The following is a 13880-nucleotide window of genomic DNA, read 5'->3' as shown; positions in this document are numbered from 1 at the left end:
TTAATTATTTTTTCATATTGATAGATCGGATGATTCTGAAGGCGGTGATAAAAAATATGTGTATGTTTGATTTTCTTTTATTGTTTTATTTTGAATGGGGCGAAAGGGAGGTGATTTGAACTTTTATATTTTTTTTATTCTTTTTATATTTTTAAAATCATTTTTTTTACTTTTGTCATGCTTCAATGGTCTCTTTGGAAGACAAGAAGCTTCCATAACCTGATTGGCTCTGCTACATACAGGCGATGATCAGATCACCTGTATGTAGCAGAATTGCTGACTTGCTATTAGCACCGACCACCAAGCGGTGTTCTTAGCAATCCGGCATGAACAACTATAGAGGTCTGCAGGAGACCTCTGGTTGTCATGCCGACCCATTGGTGACCCACGATCATGTGAAGGGGGTCACTAATAGGCAGATTTTCGGTGCCATTGCCGGAAGCGCGCTAATTGCCACTGTCAGTTTGACAGCATCATTTAACAGGTTAACTGGTGGGTGGATCCCGATTCCACCCGCTCCTGTTCCGGGCACATGTCAGCTGTTCAAAACAATTGAGAAGTGCTGGAGAATTTGGGGCTCAGCACCAGAGCCCACATCAAAGGGGGAGACACAACATGTGCTGTACCAGTACGGTGCATATCGTGGAGGGGTTTAAAATGGGTCATGGCTGGGTCTTCTAGCAAGACAATGACCCAATATATACAGCTAAAGCAACAAAATAGTGGCTCAAAAAGAAGCACATTAAGGTCATGGAGTGGCGTAGCCAGTCTCCAGTCCTTAGTCCCATAGAAAACTTATGGAGGGAGATGAAGCTCCGAGTTGCCAAGCGAAAGCCTCAAAGTCTTAATGACTTAGAGATGATCTGCAAAGAGGTGTGGACCACAATTCCTCCTGACTAGTGTTGAGCGATACCGTCCGATACTTGAAAGTATCGGTATCGGATAGTATCGGCCGATACCCAAAAAGTATCGGATATCGCCGATACCGATACCCAATACCAATACAAGTCAATGGGACACCAAGTATCGGAAGGTATCCTGATGGTTCCCAGGGTCTGAAGGAGAGGAAACTCTCCTTCAGGCCCTGGGATCCATATTAATGTGTAAAATAAAGAATTAAAATAAAAAATATTGATATACTCACCTCTCCAAAGGCCCCTGGACATCACCGCTGGTAACCGGCAGCCTTCTTTGCTTAAAATGAGCGCGTTTAGGGCCTTCCATGATGTCACGGCTTCTGATTGGTCGCGTGCCGCTCATGTGACCACCACGCGACCAATCACAAGCTGCGACGTCATTCTCAGGTCCTAAATTCCTAGAATGAGGAGTTTAGGGCCTGAGAATGACGTCGCGGCTTGTGATTGGTCACGTGGCGGTCACATGGGCGGCACGCGACCAATCAGAAGCCGTGACGTCATGGAAGGCCCTAAATGCGCTCATTTTAAGCAAAGAAAGCTGCCGGTTACCAGCGGTGATGTCCAGGGTAGTGTTGAGCATTCCGATACCGCAAGTATCGGGTATCGGCCGATACTTGCGGTATCGGAATTCCGATACCGAGATCCGATACTTTTGTGGTATCGGGAATCGGTATCGGGATTAATATCAATGTGTAAAAGAAAGAATTAAAATAAAAAATAGGGATATACTCACCTCTCCGACGGCCCCTGGACTTTACCGCCGTAACCAGGAGCCGTTGTACCTAAGAATGCACGCTTGAAGGGCCTTAGATGACGTCACGGCGCTCTGATTGGTCCGTAGCGGTCGCGTGACCGCTACGCGACCAATCACAAAGCCGTGACGTCACCTAAGGTCTTTCAAGCGCTTGAAATACCTTAGAAGACGTCAGCAGTTTCTGATTGGTCGCGTAGCGGTCGCGTGACCGCTACGCGACCAATCACAAAGCCGTGACGTCACCTAAGGGCTACGCGACCAATCAGAAGCTGCGGACATCTTCTAAGGTATTTCAAGCGCTTGAAAGACCTTAGGTGACGTCACGGCTTTGTGATTGGTCGCGTAGCGGTCACGCGACCGCTACGGACCAATCAGAGCGCCGTGACATCATCTAAGGCCCTTCAAGCGCGCATTCTTAGGTACAACGGCTCCCGGTTATGGCGGTAAAGTCCAGGGCGCGTCAGAGGGTGAGTATATCCCTATTTTTTATTTTAATTCTTTCTTTTACACATTGATATGGATCCCAGGGCCTGAAGGAGAGTTTCCTCTCCTTCAGACCCTGGGAACCATACAGGATACCGTCCGATACTTGGTGTCCCATTGACTTGTATTGGTATCGGGATCGGATTAGATCCGATACTTTGTCGGTATCAGCCGATACTTTCCGATACCGATACTTTCAAGTATCGGACGGTATCGCTCAACACTAGTCCAGGGGCCTCCGGAGAGGTGAGTATATCAATATTTTTTATTTTAATTCTTTATTTTACACAGTAATATGGATCCGATACCGATTCCCGATACCACAAAAGTATCGGAACTCGGTATCGGAATTCCGATACCGCAAGTATCGGCCGATACCCGATACTTGCGGTATCGGAATGCTCAACACTATTCCTGACATGTGCACAAACCTCATCATGAACTCTAAAAAATATCTGACTGCTGTGCTTGCCAACAAGGGTTTTGCCACCAAGTATTTATTCTTATTTGCCAGAGGGATCAAAAAGTTATTTCTCACTGTAAAATGCAAATACATTTATATAATTAATACAATGTGATTTTCTGGATTTATTTATGATATTCTATCTTTTAATATTAAAATTAACCTACCTTTAGAATTGTAGACTGTTCATGTCTTAATCAGTGGGTAAACTTACAAAATCAGCAAGGGATCAAATACTTAATTCTCCCAATGTAGGAGTGGGAATTTTGCATAATTGTGGAAAAAAAAGGTTTATGTAAAAACAAAAATACAAAAACAGTACACAAAAAACAACCTGATCTATAAATCTTTTACATTAGTTAACTTCTTCAGTGAACATTGCTTTTTCATCATACTGCCAAAAAAACGCAATCAAAAAGACAAATGCAAGTAAAAATGGTATAGCTGAAAACATCATATTGCCGCGCAAAAAGCATGTTACCATGTAGCTCCTTCTGTGGATATATAAAAAAGCTATAGATGTTAGAATACAGAGAAGCAAAAACAATTACATGAACCAGTTTTTGTGTAAAAGAAGCAAAAGATAAAAAATTATATGAATGATGTATCACTGTAATTGCACTGATATGAAAAATAATGCTGCCTTATCAATTTTACCACACAGTAAACGGCATTTGAAAAGTACATAAATAAGCATCCCCCGAATTGCTTGATTTTGTTCATTATCATAATAAAAAGCAATCGAGCAACGTCAACTCATTCTGCAAAAAAAGTCCTCAGATGACTGCCAGCAGAAATATAGAAAACTTATGGCTGTCTAAATATGGCAATGCATAAACCTGTTTATGGAAAAAGAAAGGGTCTTTCAATGTGTGTGATAGCAGCCAAACATAAAAAAAGATAAAAATCTGATATCACTGTAATTTCACAGACAAAGAATAAAGTCGTCTAATCACTTATACAACACAAGGTGCGGTGTGAAAAATAAAGAAAACCAATTCTTCACCTGCTGTTGATTTGTTCATTCTGCCTCCCAAAGATTGCTGTAAGCCTTGGCTCACATTTATCATGCACTCCACTTTGAACACCTACATTGGAGGTTCTGTGTAAATCTCTGTGATACGTGATTCAGACGGAACCTCTGGTGAAAGATTACCTATAATGAGGCAGATAGAGGCACTGTGGTCTATGCCTGGCCTACGATCCGACAGTGTCCGTCTTCTAAAGCATGCATAACAATTTGGTTGGCCACAGTGTTGTGCACCTCTGAAAAGAAGGACACCATTGAATACAGGCCAGATTGAAACCAGAGTTAGAGTTCACTCACACTGGCAAGTAGCCAGTCTTTAAATCAGACATGTGTTATCTGATAGTTAATCAGTTACCACTTGATCCAATGTTATACTATGGAGCAGTGCTGACTAGCGTTTATTTTCTCATGGTGAGTCGGCACATGAAAAAAAAACACTGCATGCTGCGACTGAGAGTGTAGATTGGATGGCGTGCACCCATACAAGTCTATGGGTGCCTGGAAAATATCGGATTGCAGTTGGATGTCATTTGAACGCAATCTGATTTATGTCGATTCACAGAATTGAGAAGATATAGAAATAAAGTTCTCCATATTTCAGCACTTGTGATCAGATTCTTGCATGAGAGAGAATTGGATCACGCTAAAATGACACTCGACTGATGCTCTTAGCAGAGTTTATTATTATTATTATTATTATTATTATTATTATTATTATTATTATTTATTTATATAGCACCATTGATTCCATGGTGCTGTACATGAGAAGGGGTTACATACAAATTACAGATATCACTTACAGTAAGCAAACTAACAATTACAGACTGATACAGAGGGGCGAGGACCCTGCCCTTGTGAGCTTACATTCTAAAGGATGGTGGGGAATGAGACTTTAGGTCGAGGGTTGCAGGGGCTCCTGTGTTGGTGAGGCAGTAGCCCCGGTAGTGGTGAGGAGGCAGCGGGGTCAGTTTAAGCAGATGATCATTTGCATATAGCATCCTATTCCCTCGCATACAAATATCATCGAATACTACTCGACAGTGTGAGCGAGCAATAACTCTGCTGTTTCATTATAGTGAATATAATGAGGTTTCATCTGAATCATGCCATTCAAAGATTTACATGGAAACCCCAATGTAATTGCTCAGCAGAGAGCACAAAATAAATGTACTCCGAAATGTTATGTATAATGTACCCAATAAACACTTCAACTCAATCCACAAAAAAAACAGTCCCCAATCAGGTCCGTCATCTGTCAATGGAAATATAGGTGGCTTCCACGCTACTGGAAGCACAAAGACGCTGGAAAAATGCTGTGACTCTGCTCCCCAAAAGAAATCCAGTAAATTCTGCACTCCTAAATCCAAATCCACCCCTGCCTTCTAAGGCCCACAGTGTGTCTAAACCAAATTTAGTGTCCACATGTTTGACAATTCTGTAGTGATGAGAGCCTGCTTAATTTATAGTGCATATATCCAGAAGCACCATCTGGGCATAATGTACAGGCACTACAATGGCTCATTTGCAATTTTCACTAGGCAACATCCATTGTTGCTTATTTCTGGAAAGCACCCATTGAGTCAAAATCATCACTACACCTGTAGATAATTTTTCACTGTGGGGTAATTTCCAAAATGAGGTCACTTGAGGGGGGATTCTGCTATTCTAAAACTTCAAGTCTCTGTATATAAAGTCCGCAAACTATTATACGATAATTTTTCTCCAAAAGTCAAGTTGAGCTCTTTCCTTCTCGAGTATCACCATGTGGCTAAGCAGTATGGCACAGACACATGTGGGGTATTGCATTTTTATCCATTCTCATGTGTGAAAATGCCAAACAAAATTTTGGTGTAAAAAATGTAATTATTTTTTCTTTACTGCCCAATGGTGTAAAATTCTGTGACACACTCATGGTGTCACTATGACCACTGCACCCTTAGGTCAATTCATTGAGAGGTGTCATTTGTAAAAAAAAAAAAAAAGGCCCTTGCAGTGGGTCATGGCACCCGCAAACTATAACAGCTAAATCTGCACTATAATATGGCTCTTGTCTTCTGAGCTGTCCGCAGTGACTGAAAAGTATTTCCCGGTTACATGTATTGTATTGGTGCACTCAGGAAAAATTGCACAAAAAGCTGCATGGTTCATTTCTTCCTATTAGCTTAATAAAAAAAATAAAAACTTGGGGCTAAAGCAACATTTTAGTGTTAAAAATGTAATTATTCTTTCTTCACAGCCCAATAGTGTAAAATTCTGTGAGGCACACATAGTGTCAGCATGCTCACTGCTCCCCTATATAAATCTATTGAGGGGTGTATTTTGTAAAATGGGGTTACTTTTAGGTGTTCCTGCTGTTCTGGCATCTCAGAGGCTCTGCTAATGTGACATGACACCCTCAAACCATTACAGCAAAATCTAAGCTTCAATGTGGCACATTTTCCCTTCTGAACTTCGCACTGTGTCTCAAAAGTAGTTTTAATCACATATGGGGTAACAGTATCCTCAGGAGAAATTGCAGAAAAGACAGTACGTTCCATTTTCTCCAGTTACTATTGTGAAAATCCAAAATTTGGGGCTAAAGCAACATTTTTATGGCAAAAAGTAATATTTTATTTTTTTTCCTTCCATATTGCCTTTATTCCTGCCAATCACCTGAAGGGTTAATAAACGTATGAAATGAGGTTTTAAGCATGTTGAGGGGTACAGTTTTTAGAATTATGTCACTGTTTGGTATTTTCTGTCATATAGGCCCCTTATAAGTCACTTCAAATGCTATGTGGTCCTTACAAAAATTGGTTTTGTAAATTTTGTTGGAAAAATGGAACATTTATGAAAAATGTTTATCCTTCTAACTTCCTAAAAAAAATTTTTCAAAAAATTATGATGATGTAAGGTATACATGTGTTAATTGATATTTATTAACTATTTTATGTGATTTAACTATCCGGTTCAAAGGCATACAAATTACACATTTGCCAAAATTCTGATATTTTCACAAAAAAATGCAAAAAATATCAATCTAAATTTACCACTATCATGAAGTAGAATATGTCAAGGGAAAGCAGTGTCAGAATCACTGGGATCTGTTGAAGCGTTCCTTAGTAGTTTCCACATTAAGTGACAGTGGTCAGAATTGTAAAATTTGGCCTGGTCAGGAAGGAGAAAACAGGCTCGGGATGAATTGGTTAAATGACAATTCACTTCTTGCTTTGCTTTTAGAATTTTATGAACCAGTGGTAAATATTTTCCTTGAAGCTCAGCCATTTGTGCTTCAGACTTCTTCTAAGGGCTAGCTCACGCTGGCGGAAACATCAGACATGTGCTAGCCGAATTTTTATCAGATAACACTTAGACCAATGTTATTTAATGGAGCAATGCTGCTGCATGAATATTTTCACTGAAAAAATCTATCATGTTACAACTTCACTTTGAAATCAGATGCCACTGACCCATTCAAGTCTATGGGTGCATGGAAAACATCAGACTGCACTCGGAAGATATCCGAGTGCAATCTGATTTCCACAGCGTAATAGAATGGAGGAGATGGATGCATTTTTTTCTCCATCTTATACTCACAGTGTGCTCCGATTCTCTCATCCTAGAAAATTTAATCACATTATGCTGACATTCATATCAAAATCTGATCAGTTTGATCAGAGTGTCATTAGCCCAATCAATCCAAAGCTACGGCCATCTGACCATACCTTAAATCACAGTTCCTTATCAGGAAGTTGTTATTGTCTGCCACGTTCCAGAGGTAGTAGAACAACATCCACAGTCGTGGTCATTGCATGTACTGTCTGATTAACTCAGATTACAATTGCATCCCCCTCCATTCAGCATACAATCTGATCTTCATGCGCCTATTAGAAATAAATTAGATATGACTGTGTCTAAAGTCCAAATGCAGCACATTTATATAGTTTGACAGTGCCAAGATCATAAAGTAGAAAGTGGTGTAAATGGAGAGATAGAGGGACTGCTGCCCCATTTTGAAACATCATTGTCCTTTTCCTTGGACTGTCTATAGTTTTATGTTTTATAGGTGATAACCTTCAGACGGCTGTGACTGTTGGTAAAAAATCAGGAATGATTCCCTCCAACAGCAACATAATTATGTTGGAGGCCTGTGAACCTGAGAAAGACTTACCTGCTTCACTTACTTGGAAATCTTTGACTGAAAGTCAAACACATGAAATCCATTTAAAGGCTAAGGTATGTTTTATTACAGAATTTAAAAAAATATATTTTAATAATGGAACTGACTATTAAAACAGAGTAGGGTATGTACAGTTCCATAATCTAATATGCAAAATTGCATTTATGCTCCAGTATGAGGATTGAGCTACTACATAGATTGGCCAAAAAGGGATGTCCATACAATCTGAAACAGAAAAATAAGTATGAACTCTCTAAAACTTTATTTCATATCTCTTGCCTACAACAATCTAAATACAAGTCAGGTGAAATTATAACCAAATATTAATTGCCATGAATTCCGGAGTTTGAATTTGCATAATTTAGGGCCCAGATTCATCATTTATGAGGGTGGTTTGAAGTCAGCTCATACCCATAACTGAGGCAACCAGAGTTAGAACTGATCGCATCATTTTATCTCATTTAGAAAATAAATTTATAAGTCCCCTAAAATAGTACAAATAGAACAACACAAAGCTCATACTACAAAAAAACATGCCCACATACATTTCCATCAACATAAAAAAGTTAAGGCGTTTTGAATATGGTGACATAAAACAGTTATTTAAATTTTTTTTTTTTAAATGATACATTTTTACTTATTCATAATCTGATTTTTCTATTTTTTGGAGTCACAAATTAATGTAAATGAAGGATGGATTAATAATCCCACTATCCTTGGAAAGTTCCACTTTGCAATGAATGGAAAGTCCTATCAGGTTTTAACACAATATTTCTCCAATGTGCTGCCAAAGGTAAGTGGAGAAAATAGCTTTGACTTTACATTTACTTATATTTTGCACAATATGTTAATTAATGAAAAGTTCACTGTCCGTTTCAGGAGGCTCAGATCTTCAGTCATCGGAGTGGTTCCATTCTCTTTTTAGAGGGAATCAGCTATCACATTTAACCTACTGTATTTAATCTATTAATATAGGAATACAGGTTAGAAAAGTCTTACTTGTATGCTTCATTGGAAGTCTGGTTTTTGAGAAATAATCTTTTATCACTTTATGCAAACTACCTCTTCAAGGCTATGGGGAAGATGTTGCCTGGAAGATATCTCCACCTCCAGAGATTATTTTACATGAAGGGGGAGACACCAGTGTGATGTGTAATGGCCGCTCTCTGCTCTCCTGATCTCACTGCAGAGCTGTGTGTGATTGTACCTGACAAAACTGCAGGTTCCTCTCAGCTTCAGATTTCATCTCACAGGCAGACAGGGCTGCAATATTATTGCAATACAGAACAGCTGAGAGAGCTGCAAATAATGTGTATGCAAGAACACAAAGTTAATTTCTCCTGGTCTGTGTACGTTACTTGTCTCACATTGGTAACTCCCCCTTTTAATTAAGCAAGCTCTGGAGGCAGAGTTATCTTCCAGGTAACATCATCCCCATAGCCTGGAAGAGGTCATTTATATATGAGAAAAGTGAGGATTTCTCTGGAATAAGACATCAGATGGCAGAAATCAAGGTATACAATTTCCTATGACGTGTATGCTCATATAGACTGTTTACAAAGGTTGTTTCTACTGCCATATTCCTTTTAATGAGCAGTATTCTTGTTTCATTGGAATTAGACATCTTAAAGTGTTTGCCTACACCACTGTATTTTCCTTCCAAGTGCGGTCCGACAAAACATCACATTGCACTCGGACCAATGTTATTCTATGGAGCCGAGCACATGTCCATTTTTTTTCTTGGACCAAGTCTGTACTAGGAAAAAATCACAGCATTTTTGAGTTTTATCTGATTATTGTATCACACTTAGCCATTCAAGTCAATGAGTGTGAAATCATTGAACTACACTGGAATGACATCTGAGTGCAGTCCGTGCACTGACACAACGGAGAAGATGGAGAAATTTTGTTTTCCATCCTTTCCTCACTGTGTGCTCCAATTCTCTCATCCCAGAATATCAGATTACACTATGCTGGCAATCGGATCAAATTCTGATGAGAGTTTGATCTGAATGTCATGTGAATGATCGACCCTTTTCTGTTGAATGAGAGAATCTATGGTGGTGTGCACCTGCCCAAAGTCTAACTAACATTGCATCAATATACTGTATATGTAAACTAGGTATTGAACCTGTTCTGCATTTTTATTGGTACATTTCTGGCACCATTTTTTTTTTAAGACACTGTGTCGGAGTCTTCAATAAATTGGCATTTGGATATTGTGGTATACGCACACGCTGACTCCGGCACCATTTTATTGAAGTATTGTATTACTAAATTCAAGGGAACCTTAATTAATAAGGTTAAACAGTTAATACTGTTAACCTGCAGATTTGTGGTTAATCTGGAGGTTAACAGCTTTATTATGCTACCTGACGAATGCAAGGAGCCGAATGCAGCTGGGATAAAACAAACTTTATTCTTCCCACCAGCGTTCAATTTCCATCATGGAGGTTGGGGCGCTGCGTGTTCAGTCACTGCTCTGAGTATAGAGAGCGGCTGCTGTAACCACGCCTCCGACACTGACTGACACTTCCTCTACATTGAGGCTGGCTGTCAGTCAGGGCAGGAGGCACGGTTCTGTATTCTCAAAGCAAGGACTTGTAAGGGGTATGCAGGCGGCTGGTTTGGGCCCTGCATTCCTGTACATGCCTACCAAATGAAACCGGGTACGTTTTATGTTTACAGTGTGCCATGTGTAATATATGATAGCTGAAACTGTATAATATAATAATGGCTGACACTGTTCTGATATATGTGTGTTAGGGACACAAATAGGGACAGTCAGTGGCAGTGGTAGGTCAGCATTGGTAAGGGTTATGACAGTGTAGTTGCGGGTTAGACATTGGAGGGCACTATAGAGTTAGATATTAGATCATGCTAAGAACTGGTTTCTGCCTGAGTAGTGACAGTTGAGAAAGGGGGCGGGGCCAGTGTAGTGACGGTTAGAGTGTCTCCCTGAGGTAATTTCAATTAGTAGAGTTGAGCAGAGCTGTCAGGTTGTGAGAGGAATGAGTCTGTGAGGAGAATTGTTCTAGAAAGAAGTTAGTAGTTGTTGTTGTCCAGAGAGAGAGAAAGAGACAAGAAGAACTGGAAAGGAGATTTCTGAAGAATGGAAGATTGCAGGGCACAAGTGGACCTAGTCAGCTTGAAAGAATTAGTGGCTAGACTGTGGGGTAACTTCTGTGATGTCGGGGACTTACAGTCTGACCAGGATTTGCAGTGGCAACTTGAATTTTCGCCCAAGATGGGGAAATTGGATGGGGAGCCCCTAGAATCAGCTAGCTTGATTGCCTAGGGAACTGCAGGACTGGATACCATATTGCCAGAGGTTATGCTGACAGGAGAGATCAGGGGGAACTGCTAGAATAAGGCTGTTATGAAGAAGCACGAGGTAAGTAGAATTTTCTTGAAATTGAACTTGGAGTTTGATAACATTTGTGTGTGTCTGTGATAGATTGGAGCCCTGCATGCTGTGAAGGGTCCTGACCCACAGATGGGTGAAATACATGACACACACAGCACACCACAAAATGGACACTTTATTAACGCAGCGGGGCACCGGAGTGCAATAAAAGTACAGAAGCCCCTCGGCACGAATACCACCCTGGCCCCCGTTACAGACTGAACCCGTGGTTCCCCGCACCATATGAGTGAAGCTGAATTATGGGGGAAAAATTAAAGTTCATTTTCTCCCAGCTGCATTTTGCAGCGTGCAGGCGCCTGGCAGCATAATAATGCTGTTAACATGCACATTAACAGCATATCTGCAGGTCAACAGTGTTATTACTGGTGACAGGTTCCCTTTCATATAGCACAAAAATGTACCAATAAAAATGCTCACCACCTGGACATAGAACGGGTTCAATAGCTAGTCGTGGTATATGCTCCCCCAGCTTGGTTTATTCTCCCCCAGCCTGGTATATTCTCCTCCATCTTGGTATATGGTCCCTCAGCCTGATATATTGACGCTGGATGTGCCCTTCTGACTCCAGCCACACTGCTCAGGCGCAGTCTATACCAGCATCTGACAGATGGACATGTCCAGCGCTTTATTATAGATTTGTTTCCTAATACCATACCACTTTTATAGGAAATTTAGCCCCTCTCAGACCTTAGACGTACTATCCCGTCGAGGTGACCTGGGCCTATCTGACCCTCGACATGATAGTACGTCATAGCGATCGGCCACGCTCAGGGGGGAAGCGCTGCCGATCGTGGCCGGGTGTCAGCTGACTATCGCAGCTGACATCCGGCACTATGTGCCAGGAGCGGTCACGGACCGCCCCCAGCAGATTAACCCCCGGCACACTGCGATCAAACATGATCGCAGTGTTCCGGCGGTATAGTGAAGCATCGCGCAGGGAGGGGGCTCCCTGCATGCTTCCCTGAGACCCCCGGAGCAACGCGATGTGATTCCATTGCTCCGAGCGTCTCTTACCTCCTCCTCCCTGCAGCAGGCCCAGATCCAAAATGGCCGCGGCATCTGGGTGGCTTACCAGCGCCTGCTCAGAGCAGGCACCGGGAAGCCTGGAGGATCTGTGCACGTCAGACCGCCGATCTGACACAGTGCACAGCAAAGTGTCAGATCGGCGATCTTACACTATAACATGATGCCCCCCCCCCCCCGGGGCAATGTTATAGTGTAAAAAAATATATATTCACATGGGTAAAAAAGTTTTAAAAAATTCCCCAAAAAATGAAAAAAAATATATATATTGTTCCTATAAATACATGTCTTTATCTAAATAAAAAAAAAACAATAAAAGTACACATATTTAGTATCGCTGCATCCGTAGCGACCCGACCTATAAAACTGTCCCACTAGTTAACCCCTTCAGTGAACACCGTAAAAAAAAAACGAGGCAAAAAACAACGCTTTACTATCATAGCGCAAAACAAAAAGTGGAATAACACGCGATCAAAAATACAGATATAAATAACCATGGTACCGCTGAAAATGTCATCTTGTCCCGCAAAAAAACGAGCAGCCATACAGTGTCATCAAAGAAAAAATAAAAAAGTTATAGTCCTCAGAATAAAGTGGTGCAAAAATAATTTATTTTTCTATAAAATAGTTTTTATCGTATAAAAGCGCCAACACATAAAAAATATATAAAGGAGGTATCGCTGTAATCGTACTGACCCAAAAAATAAAACTGCTTCATCCATTTTACCAAGGGCGGAACGGTATAAACGCCTCCCCCCAAAAGAAATTCATGAATAGCTGGTTTTTGGTCATTCTGCCTCACAAAAATCAGAATAAAAAGTGATCAAAAAAGTCACGTGCCCAAAAATGTTACCAATAAAAACGTCAACTCGTCCCGCAACAAAACAAGACCTCACATGACTCTGGACCAAAATAATGGAAAAATTATAGCTCTCAAAATGTGGTAACGCAAAAAATATTTTTTGCAATAAAAAGCATCTTTCAGTGTGTGACGGCTGCCAATCATAAAAATCCACTAAAAAACCCGCTATAAAAGTAAATCAAAACCCCCTTCATCACCCCCTTAGTTAGCGAAAAATAAAAAAAATAAAAAAATGTATTTATTTCCATTTTCCAATTAGGGCTAGGGTTAGGGCTAGGGTTAGGGTTAGGGCTAGGGTTAGGGGTAAGGTTAGGGCTAAGGTTAGGGTTAGGGTTAGGGCTAGGTTTAGGGCTAGGGTTAGGGCTAGGGTTGGGGCTAGGGTTAAGGCTACAGTTAGGGATGGGGCTAAAGTTAGGGTTGGGGCTAAAGTTAGGGTTTGGGTTATATTTACGGTTGGGAATAGGGTTGGGATTAGGGTTAGGGGTGTGTTTAGGGTTACCGTTGGGATTAGGGTTAGGAATGTGTTTGGATTAGGGTTTCAGTTATAATTGGGGGGTTTCCACTTTTTAGGCACATCAGGGGCTCTTGAAACGCCACATGGCGTCCGATCTCAACTCCAGCCAATTCTGCGTTGAAAAAGTAAAACAGTGCTCCTTCCCTTCTGAGCTCTCCCGTGTGCCCAAACAGGGGTTTACCCGAACAAATGGGGTATCAGCGTACTCAGGACACATTGTACAACAACTTTTGGTGTCCAATTTCTCC

General features: G+C 41.0%; 1 protein-coding gene across 1 annotated transcript in view; it reads left to right on the top strand.

Moving 5' to 3' along the window:
• LOC143808065 (putative cation-transporting ATPase 13A4) overlaps window positions 1–13880 on the top strand; it is a 597320-nt gene that overhangs the window by 408914 nt on the left and 174526 nt on the right. Inside the window, exons 19-20 of the mRNA XM_077290324.1 lie at window positions 7693–7862; window positions 8477–8599. Of these exons, the coding sequence (XP_077146439.1) occupies window positions 7693–7862; window positions 8477–8599 (293 nt within the window). The remainder of the gene's footprint in view (window positions 1–7692; window positions 7863–8476; window positions 8600–13880) is intronic.

Source organism: Ranitomeya variabilis, chromosome 2, assembly GCF_051348905.1.
Source record: "Ranitomeya variabilis isolate aRanVar5 chromosome 2, aRanVar5.hap1, whole genome shotgun sequence".
Taxonomy (NCBI): Eukaryota; Metazoa; Chordata; class Amphibia; order Anura; family Dendrobatidae; genus Ranitomeya; species Ranitomeya variabilis.
This window is presented reverse-complemented; position numbering and strand designations above follow the sequence as displayed.